At 39.6% G+C, this 15,230-nt stretch overlaps 1 protein-coding gene across 4 annotated transcripts in view; it reads left to right on the top strand.

The window, feature by feature from the left end:
* The window catches only part of gria1a (glutamate receptor, ionotropic, AMPA 1a), a 74,272-nt gene extending 62,142 nt beyond the window's left edge, over positions 1-12,130 (top strand). For 2 of the 4 annotated variants that reach the window (XM_039616125.1, XM_031733317.2), the window contains exons 15-16: positions 5,595-5,729; positions 7,620-12,130. In XM_039616125.1, the coding sequence (XP_039472059.1) occupies positions 5,595-5,729; positions 7,620-7,787 (303 nt within the window). In that variant the 3' untranslated portion in view covers positions 7,788-12,130. Of the gene's footprint in view, positions 1-5,594; positions 5,741-7,619 lie in introns of those variants that run through there. The other 2 variants (XR_005614040.1, XM_039616121.1) reach the window with 2 other exon arrangements.
* Positions 12,131-15,230: the final 3,100 nt, after the last annotated feature.

Below are 15,230 nucleotides of genomic sequence, written 5' to 3'. Positions count from 1 at the left end.
ATGGCTAGGTAATGGATTTTATACACCTGTTGCAAAGGTACTGAGAACAGGCGATTTCAAAGATTAAGAGGTGTGGCCCAATACTTTTGTAAATATTTTATGAATTTCTGTTTGGATTAGTTTTACAACAGTCATCATTTTATGATGATTATACTGACAGCTCTTATAGGATCCCCAGACCGCCCATCAGAGACCACCTTGTGGTCTTGCTACTAAGTTTACTGAATTGATCAAAAGTTTTGTTTATTGCATAAAAAAGCATTTGATTAGCAAAGGGAGAAATGAGTTTGTTTTTGTTTGTTTCAAAATATACATATTTTCACTTTGAAACAGGCCGGCTGGGGTGTTGATCAATACTAGCAGATATATGCCGAGGAATAATTTCAATCTCGCTTTCTCAGCAACACCAAAGCAAATGAACTCAATACAGTTTACTGTGCAAGTGCATCGATAGTTCCATTATTCAAAGAAAAAAAACATCTGCTGTTTTGATTACAAAAAGTAAATCTTCAAATGTGAAATGACCCCCCCCCACCACCACCACCACCACAACTTTGAAAAATGTACTTACCAGAAACACTGTCTTATAATTGGGCCAGTACTCTGGTGGTGCTCTGCTGTTTATTTCTTCCCTCTGATGAGATTGTGTTGTCAGAGATTTATTGTTCATTCCCAGTGTGTAAATAAACAATGTGTGGTGGATTAGCAAGGACTGTTAAAATTAATTGTTAAACATTTGGATCTAGATAGAAGGAATCCTTATAAAATGGTTTGTCCAATCCTGCAAACAAATGTACACACACAGTGTTTGGATGACATTATATTTGTGCAGTGGATCAAATATGAATTACTCAAGCAGGCTTTTTGAACATAAATCTTTTCTGTCGAAAGGAATGAGAAACACAAAAGGGCATGAAGTGAGAAAGATGAAACATGAGCTATTGGCCTTTGCCTTTATATATTAGCCTTCATAATAATCCTGGCATAACGCTTTTAATGCAAGGTATGCATATATGGATGCCATGTCAATTCATATTAACCCGGAGTTGTATCAAGTCTGCCCACTGCACTTGCATGCATTAGAAGTTTGTTATCTACTGTAAAAAAGAAGGAGTTTCTCCCGACAGAAAAGCTTTAGCGTATTACTTCAGATACTTCTGTATGTACTTCTGTGTGGCCCACTGAACTCTCCCATTGCTTGTACCGACAGTTTTATTAGTAGTTTATGCAGAAGTGTCAAACTATGTGCCATGAAGAGCTCAGTCTACAAGGAGCGTGTTACAAACAAAATCAGAATAGTTACAAGGAGTTACATTTGAGGTTAGGCTTTTTGTAGAGTTCACAGTGGAGCTGAAGCCTATCCCAGCCATAAACTGTATATAAAGAATAGTGCATTCAGGAAAAGTAACGCCATTGCAGAAAAGCCATAAACCTGCATTCCCCCAGCAGGAGACGTCTCCTCTGGTTGAAAACAGACCTTAGTAAAAACTGTTCTGATGGAATTATAGGTTCAGTCGATAGTTTGAAGTTTAAATAGCCATCATGATCCATTCGTTTTCTTAGCTGCTTATATGCTAGTCATCGTCCAGGTGGGTGATAAATCAGGGTATGCTACCTTTTGTGACTAACATGTTGCAAGCCTATATCCATCCAGTTCCACTGTCAAATCCCCACCTCACTTGTATATCTGGTTTCAAAGAAATAGCAAAAGTGCTAAACTTAAAGATTCACAGTGGGACTTTGCTAAGCACTGGGTGCATTCATAGTGACTACATACAACTTTTATATAGTCTACCATCCCAGTTTGACATTGGGTCAGGGACAGGGTTCAGATTCAACAGGTTGCTGGTGTCTCACAGACAGAGATTGCAATTACTCTAACAAGGCACCCTGAAAACCCCCCACACACGATCAAACCCCGACGTGGGATGACAGCCACCGCACCACCTTGCCACCATATATATAACAGACTAAGCCTTTATTGTAATATATGCACATATGTACTTAAATTAAGTAATTATGGTTTTTTGCTTGATTGAATTCAGTGATTAGTTTGATGCTGTGCTCAGATCTGCATGCTAACAATATAGCTAGAGCTAACAGCAGTTAGGCTAGCATGCTCTTTCCAAAGCTAACAATCCTAGTAGCACCCAAAGGGGCTTCTAACTAACCATGTCACACTTTATTTGTTTTCTGTGGCCACAAAATAAACTGGAATAGTCCAGTGTTAATTATTTAGCATTATCTCTATACAGCATACTTGTAGTACTTATTCAGGTTTTTATTTCACTACACTTTAATCGCGTGCTTGAAAAACTCAGACTTTAACTCCCCTCTGCGAGCAGCTTTTTACTGTGTGGAGTGGTAAAACACTTTCGCTAGTCATTAGGCTTAGTGGTAGTGGTAAAATTTTCTTCCAGTTTTAATATAACAAAACTAAAAAATCAATTCTGGGAAGACTTTCAAATTCAGCTGACTGAACACAAATTCAAGATTTAGTCTAGTGTGTTTGGAGGAAAAAACAGCAGACTCAGTCCTCCTTAGCACATAGTTTGGCACACGTCACCTGCTGTAGAGTATATCTACATATTTGGAGAGACTTTAAATTCAATTTTGTCCTTTGGATTAAAGTCAATTTAACTGAGCAAACAAATTAATGCCTCAGTTTTATTTATCTGCTAAAAACCACTCAACTTCCCATGTGTCTATTTGAGTGACAAAAAACATTCCCCACATAATTTCATGAAAAAGAATATTTAATATACAGAAAATATCAGTTTGGTAGGTTCACTCTTTCTAGCTTTAATAATTAATACCCTGTATATATTATCAGCAGGCACAGATGTAATGTTAGGGGCCCTTGCAGCAGAGATAAACAACCCATAATATGAAATAATGTCAAACTAAAAACTTGTTTGTGCTGTTGTCGCATGAATGCATGTGTTATGGGGCGTGTTTGTGTGTTTACCTGTACCCATTTCCTCACAAAAAAAGTAAACATTTGTATGTTTTTGACTTCACATTGTGTAAAATGTAAGTCAGTGTTAAATGCTATCTGGGGCCTGCCACACAAAGCGAGTCGCACGTAGTCATGCACGCTTTATTCTGATTGAAAATTTGGGGTCAGATGCTGGAACGTGACCTAATACGGTCTGGTGTTTACGTGAGGACGTACGTGCACTTAATCAGAGCGGAGTGACATGCAGAAGAAATGAAAATGTCACACATGCCTCAGTGGCTATCTTATTGTAGCACACGACTGATCAGCTACCCGCTGCGTCCCCACTCTTCGTTCTCGTGCATTTACGTCAGAACAGAGGACGTGTGCAGGAAAAAAAAAAGAGAAAGTACTAAGACTGAACACTTTACATGATCAAATTCTTCTTTCTGATTGGTTTGTGAAGAGGCGTAATCAGTTCCACCTGCTTATTCTGAGCTTTTTCTTTATTTGGACTTTTCCTTAATAGAATCAGAATATTAGCATCCATATAAAGAAAGCCTCTAATATGTTTAACGTTAATTAAAAGTTAAATTCAGTCCAGTAAACAGTGGATAAACAGCAAAGCTTTGTTACAGAGCACATGCAAGAGGTGGGGTTTCACGCAAACAGCCACTCACAATTTAATAAAAGTGTGAAATTTGGCTTGACATTCGCACAAAGTGGCAGGAAGTGAATTAGAGATACACGGTACTTGAAGGCAGGTAGAGTATGAAATACTATAAAAAGAATATACACTCGCATAGGGTTATTAAACAGGGTTCAATATCATTGCTGACATTTTAATGTGCTATGTAAGTCTGTTGTGGGAAATAATAATTTTGCCTTCCTCTCTCATGAAGACAACAATAAATCCCAACTTAGTCTAAGACTGAGCAACTTCAAAGTGTTTTATTATGATGTCTCTGTAAAGTTTGAGGCTTTTTTCAGTTTGTCTGCTGTATATGATAGTGTCATCAGATGTTACAGTTCAGCCTCATATTTTCTGTTCCTGTAGTGACAGAATAAGTAAGTTATGTTAATGTAAGCAGTCACTAAAAGCTCATCATTGTAGTTAACTTGCAACGGCAGATTTTGTTTGTGGCTTTCGTAAGTACTGGCTTTGTTAGAAGACTAGCTGCACTACAAATTATTCATGATATCCTTTTTATAGGGACAGGTGATAAAATGAGCCAAATGTTGAGGGAGCGTTCCTAAGCCCGATTCATGCTTAAGGATGTTTTGATGAATCATTGGAGCCTGCAGTGGGTATCAGTCTGTGCCAACATAAATTCACTCGGGCCTTCTGACTGGAACACCATTCTCTAACTTTGACTCATCGTACCTTCAAGCTGCCTTTTGAGCCCTACCTTCGCATGCCGAACTTTTTTTTTTGTAGTACCTCCCGTTTTGTAAGGGCCTCTATTTTGTAACCGCGCACACTCTTTCAAATATTTATGAGTTAACTTTCTCAGAAAAGCAAAGTCACTGAACCAGTTTCACAGAATAACTCTGTGCCCTTTGCATTTGTCGTTTTAACACTTGCAGTATTTACTGCTGCTGCTGCTTGGATCTTATAAGAAGGTTCCCCCCTCCCCTCTTAGGTCTCCTCACCAAGTTCACCAAGATAAGAAAGCCAAAGTTAGATCCAAAGTTAAAAGCTGTTTTGTGAGCCAGGCCTCTGAAATATATTGTTATCCCTGCTATTTTCTTGTTGTGTGGCTATGTGTGTCTTCGTGTGTTGACTTTTATGTTACCTTGTCTTCATGTGCCTAAATAGTTGAGGCGTTTTCTTTACAATGTGGGTTTCTATTGTTAAGTAAGAAGGTTTGGATTAGTGTGGGTTAAACAGTACTGTGCAAAAAATCTTGAGCCACCCACATTTCTTAACATTTTATTTCCAAGAAACAAAATTATTGTTCAGACTTCCTGGGCAATGGTTCTTCAGGCTTTTTTGTTCCTTTCTTTCACTCCTTTTCAATCTGTTCCTGAAGCTGCTGAACAGTGATCTATGAATGATTCAAGTATAAAAAGACATCAAAGTCCAGATCCACATATATAACAGACAGGTTATCAAAGAACTACTTTAGCCAAAACACATAATTTGTTTCCAATTCTTTACCCGAATCTACAAAAAATGGCAAAAATAACACAGTTTGACAGGCATAAAATTGTAATTGCACAGTGATTCTCAAAACTTCGAAATATCTTGACATATAGAAAAGAAAAGAAGATTTTAATTCAATGTGCAAAGTCAACTTTTTTTTCTTTTGGCACGGTAACGATACCAAACACACTGCAAATGTTATACATAGTATTTCCAAGTGTGATTGCAAAAGTTTCAATAAATCATTGCACCGTTTGTCCAGTTTTACTAAGAATATTGTAAAGAAGTCAGGGGTGGTTCAATATTTTTGTCTGTATTTGTCATTTTGCTGTACATGTACTCCATTTGAGTCGTTTCACTTATGATTTCTGTCTGTGAAACTAGTTTATAGCTAAATTTGTCTGGGTGTGTGTGTGAGAGAGCGAGAGAGAGAGAAAGAGTCCAATTAGATGTCATATACTGCTGCCACTATTGCCTCCTCACAACTTGGCTCCGCCCTCCTTCCTCCAGGACAAGACCAGCGCTCTGAGCCTCAGCAATGTGGCGGGAGTCTTCTACATCCTGATTGGAGGCCTGGGCCTGGCCATGCTGGTGGCACTGGTGGAGTTCTGCTACAAGTCCAGGACCGAGTCGCGCCGAATGAAGGTGTCCACCGCGCGAGCTGCTGCTGCCTCAGCCGCTCAGGCCTTTCACTGCTCAGCCTTAGACAGTGGTGCTAGCGCCCCCTACACAGAGCTGCAGAGCTACGGCCTGTACGCCAACAACACTGTTAAGATATAAGGGCAGAGCACAGCCACGGGGTAGGAAACGCTGTGATCAAGCCATGATGATGATGATGATGATGATGATGATGATGATGACATCTGCCTCCACACCCCCTCCCCGCCCATCTAACCGTGATCACAGTAGGGCCTCTCACGGCTTCCAGTGCAAACGCTCTCCTGTACTTCTCTCTACCTCTGCCGCTCCCTCGCTCAGTCTTTATGTCACTGATCTCCTGCAGTGTTGTTCAATCACTTGATTCCAAAATTGCCCTTATGCCTGTTTCGTCACGTTTGAGAAGTAAGTTTTCAGAGCAGTCACTTAGAGTTTCATGTGTTAATGTGGCAGGATTGTTAGAATGTAGCTTTTTTTTTTGATTGATGTAGTTAGTTTTTGCCTTTGAAGTTACATGTAGATGGATTATTTGTCACTATATGTTGTTCTCTAACTTATATTTCCTTCTTGACTGTGTGGTAAAGTACACATGTTGCTTTTTGATGTCACACTGCACAATGTTCCTCACAGGCCTTTTGTTAAGACCCATTATTTAACCCATTACAATAATCTACCACAGCACAGGTATAAAGGCAATTTGAATCACAGTGGTACATCTATCTACTTCTGTCCCTCTGAGCAATTCTCTGCCCTACTCCTTCTTCTCTTTTTGCTGACTGTCTCGCAAACGCAGGCCCCATTGTGGTGAACATCGTTTATATGTATACCATAAGGCAGACGTGGTGCGGCTCGCATGTCTTCCATCACTGCTTTGACCTCGAAAAGTCTTAACTCAAACTGCTGTTATGTTCACAGATCTAAAATGCAGGACTTGTTGCTTTATACTTTACTGGTAGATGTGAGGTTTCGTCTTCAGCAGCTGTTAGTTATCAGCTTCGTGGATCAATTTACAACAAACAGCCTATGATTTATTCTTCCAGCTTCAAAGCCCCCCCGGGGGCACACTGATATCGTTTTCATGTAAACAGAAAAAAAAGGCAGGCCGAGTGCGAGGAGTGATCGTCTACATGAAATCTCTTATGTTTTAATCAGCCCACAAAGGGGCCACCTGATCAGTATGCTGAAGAGAATGGCGAGGAGCCTATTAGTCCAGCGGTGCCTTTATGCTGTTTGACTTGAAAGAAACAACAACACCGTTCCAATTAGAGGCCGGTGTAATTCTCCAATCCCCGTGCAGCACTTACTGGTCGCTCCAGATCGCACTTGCTTTGCCCGATTTAATCAGCTATAGAATGCTGACAGATAGCGAAGTGGCACGCGTGGGCACGTGCACGCACACACACAAGCATCACACATCATTAAGTCAGCATTCGATCCCAGTGGCTTTTATTGCGCTAGACTGGAGAATGAAGCTATTAAACCAATGAGTGAAGCCTCAGCTCCCTTCTCTCTGCCCACCCTTCACTCAGCTCCTCCTGCTACAAATTGGGACATTTGATGCACAATGTCTGGTACCCCAATTTTAACACCAGCAAATATAACTGATAAGGAATGTTTAACAGTTTACTTGCTCCAGATTTTTTTAGCGTGCCCACACAACATTCAGAAAGGAACATACGTACATGCAGCAGACTCTTTTGTGCGTGAATTAGAATAAAAAAAAGACTAGAAAAATGTCGAACTTCTCTGCAGACATTATCTGTGTGCTGCTAGCTCAAACTGTTGCATTCACTGTTTTGATTACAAGATAATGCATGTGTGCACAAATTCACCAAAATCTGATCTGTGAGCTAATTGCAATGTTTTTGCTTCCAACAGCAATCCATCAACGACGCCATGCGCTGCTCCACCCTGACCAGGATGAGTGGCAATGGGAGCGGCGGAGAGAACGGACGAATCCTCACCCACGACTTCCCCAAGACCGTTCAGACGCTGCCCTGCATGAGCCACACCGCCAGCATGGGACTGGGTGCCTCCGGCATGTGATCATCATATTACTGTGCTGGCGGCGAGGGGATAGGCAGGGTGGGGCAGAAGAAGAAGAGCACAGGACTCTAATAACCTCAAAAAAAACAAAACAAAACCCATGGCTGTCCGGTTTGACCCATCTATTCTCCCGGCTTTCCCAACTTGAACAAAAACTTACTGCCAAAACGGACTCTTAAAAACCGCTCCTCGCAAATGATGAACAGAGAATCGCAACTTTTTTTTCCTTTTTTTTAATAAGTGGGTGTTTGAAAAATAGATATCGAAAAAAAGAAGGGAAACGTGCTGCAATAAAGAAGTCGTCAACTGGGCGTGTTTTTGGACTTTTTTTTTTTTACCGTGTTCATTTATGTGGAAAAAAAAAGAATTTTATTCTTCAGTGTGACGCCTGCGCTGTGCCATTTCGATGGAGCTGTTGACGTTAGTCTGCTTGTGCAATATCTTCACCTCCACTGCTGACCTTGTACTACCTAGATGCTTTCTGATGGCTGATGGATCATGTCTTTGCACAGATGTGGCAGAGGAGGACAAACACTTGTGACTGCTACGATGATATGATGTTGTTTTCGGGATGTCCCCACCTTCCTTCACTCTTACATTTATACTCCATTTTTGAAGGACTAAGTGCTCAGAGTAGCATGGCCAATTTTTGTGAGATAGTGGTTTACGCTGGAGTGATAGCGCAGATTAGATTGTCTCACGTATTTTTGATTTGACTTGTGTTTCGATGACGGTTAATGATGTTCAAATCAGAAGCTTTCCAGGCTACGACAAACAAGCATTGCTGCTAGACCTCATTGAACATATCATGCCTTGTCTTAGTGCCACATGACCATTCAAATACGGAACATTGTACACAGATTGAGTTTGAGTACTTACATTGATCATCAAAGCAGTCATTGGGCACATTCATAAATGCTCACCTCAACCTACGTAAAAAAGTGAATGGAGATGACACAATGACACATTATTCTGTATGTACATTACTGAGTGACCTTACACTGTATTCTGCTGTTGTGACATTCATAGCATAATCACTGATACATTGGACAGTCTGTTTGAAGACAAATTTAGAGTTTATCTGGAGTTGTCGCAGCATTGATGTATTTTGTTCAGTACTGAGCGAAAAAGCCAGAAAGCCGGCTTCCTCGCTGTTGCTAGCTAGCACAGCAAGGAGGGGGTGCGATTGATACACTCGATGTGACTGACAGATTTGGAGTCAGTATTGCTATTGGAAGTCAAGGTTATGGTGATCACTGCATTGCTTGGCTCTCCGAGTTCTCCCTTTCAGATCACATCAAGTATCGAGGAATCAGAGTGACAGGCCTGGGACATTAGAGGGGAGATGTGACAAAGGGCAGACATCCTAGGTTTGGCATTTAGGCCCTAAAGGAAGATTCCATACCAGAGCATTTCGGTACATTTAACACAAAACGACTGTCGGTGATGCACTTTGCATTTCTTGGGCCCATTTTGTCACACACTATGGTAATTTATATTCTTATGAATAAGTGGCCAACGGCGGAAAACAAACCTTTAGCTAATTCTGTGATTTAAAACGGAAAGATGATGTAACAGGAGGGAAAACGAGAAACACTGGCATGATTCTATAATTTATTTTTTTCGTTTATTGACAATAATTCCAGAGATGCGAGGATACCAACAATTTTCACTTTTGTTTTTTTTTTCATTAGAACAATTTGAGTGTTTTGCTGCTGTCTTTACTAGTTTACTTGCTTGATAGAGCCAGGAGAAATGTGTTGTCACATATTTCAGTATGAAGATGTTTTAATCAAAACGTGATGACAGTGTTGACCCCCGTCGCTCTCACAAGGCTCTGTTCAATAAATCACAACAGGCCGAAACAGCTTTTGCTTAAATCCCGTCTGTCCTCAAACCAACATTTTACACACAAGATATTCATGAATATTCTCATAACAGTAGTAATTATAATAATAGCACACATTTGTTTTCATGTATGAAAATAGTTTTCATATATGCAAACCAATGAATTGCCTCGAACCACGTACCAACAAATGACAGTCAGCTGTAATTTTTTTCACAAAGTGCATCACATATTAAAACCTAATTTATATGTATTTTTAAAGGTTTATTAGGAAATAATCCTTAGAGCAGTTCATTCATTAATAATGTTGCTTTCCCACTTATCCAGTAACTACGGGGAATCACGTGTCCGTTTTTTAGCTTTCACCTCAGACAGTAATATTTCAGTTTTATTTTATTTTTCTGAACAACTTCTACACTTTTTCTATGATAGCCCTCTCTGCATTTTCTTTACATAGAAATAGATAGAAATGATTGGTAGCACTATGCTGACTGCAAATAACGGGAGAACCTGTTATTTTAGAAAAATTGAGAACATACACATGGTGATAAGAAATGTTGTGCACTTATCATAAATGCACAAAAGCATATAAGTGGATAGGGTCCAGTGCTTTAGCTTTTTCCTTTTTTCCCCCACCAGGCTTGCACATTTTGCGACAAATGCATAATGTCTTGATCATCCTTAGGAAGTTTGTGTTTTTCCAGCCTCTCTGAAGCATTCAGTCCCAGTTTCTCTAAATGTTACAGTATTAGTACAGCAAAAGTGCAGGATAAAGTGAAGGAAATATGCAGTATTCTGGTTTGTTGTATTGAAATGAAATTTCAGCAGGGTCAGGTGACTCACTGATATTTTTTTAGGTAGTATCAGAGCAATAAGTTACAGTATCAGACTTTGACTAGTTCGTTTTTGTTTTGAAAGATTGGTAATCATAGCTGGTTTTGGTCTTTTCATTGGATTTTATTGTCAACAATAATAAAAAATATAGAGACTATTGCCAAATTGATTGTTTAAATGAAGTATTGGTACAACTGAAAAATGTGAGACCAGGAGAGAAATCGCTAACAGTGGGGGTTTTTTCATAACACATCAGAGCCTGGAGCTATGTAAAGGATGCATTATGTGCCTTCAGCCAGCATGAACATCTTTTCCTCTTACATAGCTATCACTCCACCTCAGTCCACCTCCACAAATATTCCACTGCAGAGTACAGCAATTTCACGTACCCAAATTGTTAAAAGGCTTTCAAGTATATATAGGAAATGCCGAAGTTTAAGCAGATGAAGCAAGTTGAGGGAAATGTGGGTAAAAATTAAAGGTTTTTTTTTTAAAGTGGGTCAAAATTATAGTCATTGAAAAGAGAAGTCCTAAAATGCATCAACCATCACCACTGGCTTGATATCTGCGTGTCTTTAACAGTGTCCAAGGGGGTGATTTTAGTCTAAGGTGACTGGAAGGTCGAAGCGCTTGAAATGGGATTTTCACTGCTGTTGGATGCCAGAGGTCAGCTTTAGATTATGTACTGCAGAATCTAGCTGACCTCTTATTTTACAGCCAAGCGCCTGTACAAAGGCAGCACTCATCCTCTGCTTCCACAAATGGATGTGCTTTTATTTTTATTCCTGAGTTTGTATCCTTTTTTTTTCCTTTTTCAAGGGTACCAAATCTAATGTAGAACCTCTCTTTCCGCTATATGTTCATAAAACAAGTGGGCAAGCAAAAATCATACATATCTCCACATTGTTATGTATATAAAAGGATTTTTCTCTTCCCCAGTGAAAATGTTTGTTCTCCTTTAAATCAAGCCTCAGTGTACCAGAATTAGTTACCTGCCGTGTGAATACTTTTTTCTTTCCTCCTTCATATGCGTCTTCTTTTTTCTGATGATGTATTAATTACTATGACAGCACAGCACTCTTCTGTGGAGGCTTTATCTTGGGAAATATGTTTTATATGGCATAACAGGATTTGTAAAAAAATAAAATAAAAAATTAAACAAAATGAAAAAGTTTTTGTTTTTTAAAGAGACATTCAGTGTTTGTATTGTAAAGGAGAATTAGGTGGCACTTTGAAGGCTATAAAAAAAGTAAACCACACACTGATGTTAAATAATCTGCAGACGCTTTTTGTTGTTCAGAGCCAGTTTAGAGTTGATTTTAATTTAATCTCCTGTTGTATTTTTTTTTTTTTTTGAAGTGCTTAAAATCTACCACCATGTGAATATTTCTTTTTCTTTTTTTTTTTCACAGTACTTTTACTACTGGAATCTAATCACCAGAAACACTGTCATGTTTTTTTTAACTCTACAAATGTTACAATTGAGTTTTAAAATTCAAGCAAAGTTCAATAAATGGGTTCAAAGTTTTAAACTAAATAAATATAAAAGAATACAGAACACTGTTAGGAGTCAGACTTTTGAGAAATCTTCTTTTTTTTCTAACCAAAGTGTCCTGGAAAGAAGTCATCATGCTTTTGTAACTGAATAAAGGAATAAACTATGGATATTTGTTCAGTTATTATTTTCACTAGAGTCATAAATCTCACTCCGTGCCTTAGGCAAATGGGATATGACTTTAGATATTACAACCAGAGAAGGATAAAGCGCTGCCCGGGTCTGAAAGGAGTGCGCTGATCCAAAAAAATAATAATAATCTGAGGCAGTCTGTTTTATTTGAAAGCGGACGAAGGAAGACGGTGTTACATAAGCTGCTACAAGTGAACAGAAACAATCAGGGTCACAGAGATTAGTGAGTACAGACACTTAATCAAGCAGCAACTCAGTGTGCAACTCACTTGAATTAATTGGGATTTTGTAATATGCATCATTTGCTTGTATAAAAACAGGCAAGTGCATATGCATTACCAAAGAGGAAAGAGACGGGTGTACTATTTCAGAGGGCGTTTAATAGGGTTTTTTGTTATATATATGTATATATATATATGTGTATATATATATATATAAATATAGTGGATGTAGTGGGAAATAAGAGGAGTGTAATATGGTGATGACATGCTGTTCACTTGACTTGGCAGTCATTTTTCCCATTGTAGATATTTAATCTATAACGGCTCTTTTTTTATTAACACAGTTTATTAGGCCAGCAGTCAGATAGTGTTTTTTTCTGTTCCATGCAGCTTTGTTATTTTTTTGACATGAAGTACCTGCATTATGCTGTTATCATTCCTGCCACACACAGTAGTACTCCAACCTGTTCAGCTGTTGTTATGTGAATTAATTCAATTCAGCTCGCTTAGAACGAAGCTATTGTGTGAAAGCGGTCTATGTTCTATGTTTGGCTCATCTCACCTCATCACTCCCCAACAAAAACAGCATGATCAGCACAGCAGGGGAGTCGTGATAATAGCGTTCCCCCTTCCCCCCTTGGTGAATGTAAACTCAGAGCGTACAGGTGGATGCTGATTGGAAGTGCTTTTTGAGAAATTCTATATGAACAGTCATAACAGGTGTTACCATAGCTTTCGAAGGAGACAGCGCTGCAGTAAAAGATCCAGCAGAGCACTGACAGCTTTCATACACCGCAGTGATTAGCCCCTAAAGCCTTAACCTATTTTCTGAAATTTTCTCTTCAAAATGCATCCCAAAATCTGTCAATGAGAGCTCAACAACTTTGAACAACCTTGGAATGATATGCCCAAGGGACGCTTTGCAATACAATAGATCCCTGTCACCAAGCTTGTGGGAGATTTTATTACTTCACTTCTGCTAAATTAGGTACTAAGCTCGTCTTATAATAAAAAGCAGTAGTAGTTCTAAAAAGCAGAAACTGTTAATTTTTACTAGGGGCCAACTTTATTGAATGCCCAGAAATCTTCTAAAAACCTGCTTTTCAAGGACTTCGATGGGTGTTGTGTACCTGTGTGCACTTTTAGAGAATAAGATTAAAACAGATCAAAGTAATACACTCACCAGACACTTCACTGTGTACATCTGTTCTTCTGCTTGTTAATGCAAATATCTGATCAGCCAATATGGCAGCAACTCAGTTCAAACTGAACCAGAATAGAGGCGAAAGTTGATTTAAGTGACTTTGAATGTGGCATGATGGTTGGTGGGAGTATTTCAGAAATTGTTGATCTACTGGGTTTTTCTGTCTGAAAAAGAGAAAATATCCAGTATTTTCAATATTCAGTTCTCTAGAAGAAAATGCCTTGTTGATGTCAGAGGTCACAGGACAATGGCCAAACCGCTTCAAGCTGATAGGAAGGCAACAATAACCACATGCTACCACCATGGTATGCAGAAGAGCATCTCTGAATCCACAACACGTCAAACCTTGAAGCAGATGGGCCACAGCAGTAGAAGACCACATCAGGCTCCACTCCTGTCAGCTGAAAACAGGAAGTTCACCAGAACTGGACAACAGAAGATTTTCAGGCTTATGTACTTTTATAATTATAATAATAATGCATTGGATTTATATAGCGCTTTTCAAGGCACCCAAAGCGCTTTACAATGACATTATTCATTCACGCTCACATTCACACACTGGTGGAGGCAAGCTACGGTTGTAGCCACAGCTGCCCTGGGGCAGACTGACAGAAGCGAGGCTGCCATATCACGCCATCGGCCCCTCTGGCCAACACCAGTAGGCGGTAGGGTAAAGTGTCTTGCCCAAGGACACAACGACCAGGACAGAGAGGCCGGGGATCGAACCGGCGACCTTCCAGTTACAGGTGCCCTTCTCAACCCCCTGAGCCACGGTCGCCTCGTCTAATTAGCAGCAAGTGACCAGGTATGCATGATTTCATCTTTCAACTAGAACTATCTTACAGTAATTCTGACTGAGAAGTGTCATTTTTGAAAGTGTATATACTCTTGACAACAAATACTTCTACACTTTAGCAAAGTTTTGAATGTGCATAAGGAAAAACGCCCTAATACATCCTGTGTTGCCCATATTTTATTGACACGAAACTCACACCATCTCAAACGGGCTTCTTGAACATCACAGTGAGTCCTCCGTACCCCTATGGCTTCCACAGTCACCAGATCTCATGCTGTGTCAGTAAAGCTGCTGATGGTTGGGTACAAATCTTACCCCTTGACGATTCAAATTCTTTTTAGCGTACTAATTAATCTATTTCCCCGGGTATGTTGCATATATTTAGACTTGATGCATCATCCTATTGATGCATAAGGGGTGAAAACAAAAAAAAAGAAGAAATAGTTTTCATTTCTCGGGATAAACATTTCATGCAACACCCGCTTCTCATATCACTGTTCAGCCTGGAAGAAGAAATTATTATTATAATGAAGATACAAATATAGAATGTACCAGCGTGCGCTGCGCCGAGCACACGCGCCTTTGAGTGTGTATGTGTTTGACTTTGTGTGTGTATGCACTTGTGTGTTACATTAGAGATAGCAGGGTGTCATGCTGTGTCACACCCCATGATTAGTGGCATCAACCGCCGGAGAGGCCCCACTCTTTTTCACTGTGACAGCCAGCGGCCTACTGTATAATTAACATCTCTTTTGTCTCTCTTTCTGTCGCTGTCTCCTTTTTTTCTGAGTGAGGTGTTTTCAGCAGTCACAGGATTTTTGCAGTTTTGTTTACCTCCTCTGACCTGGCAACTTT

The sequence above is a fragment of the Oreochromis aureus genome, linkage group 2 (genome assembly GCF_013358895.1).
Source record: "Oreochromis aureus strain Israel breed Guangdong linkage group 2, ZZ_aureus, whole genome shotgun sequence".
Taxonomy (NCBI): Eukaryota; Metazoa; Chordata; class Actinopteri; order Cichliformes; family Cichlidae; genus Oreochromis; species Oreochromis aureus.
Note: the sequence above shows the minus strand (reverse complement) of the source record. Positions and strands in the feature narration are given on the sequence as shown.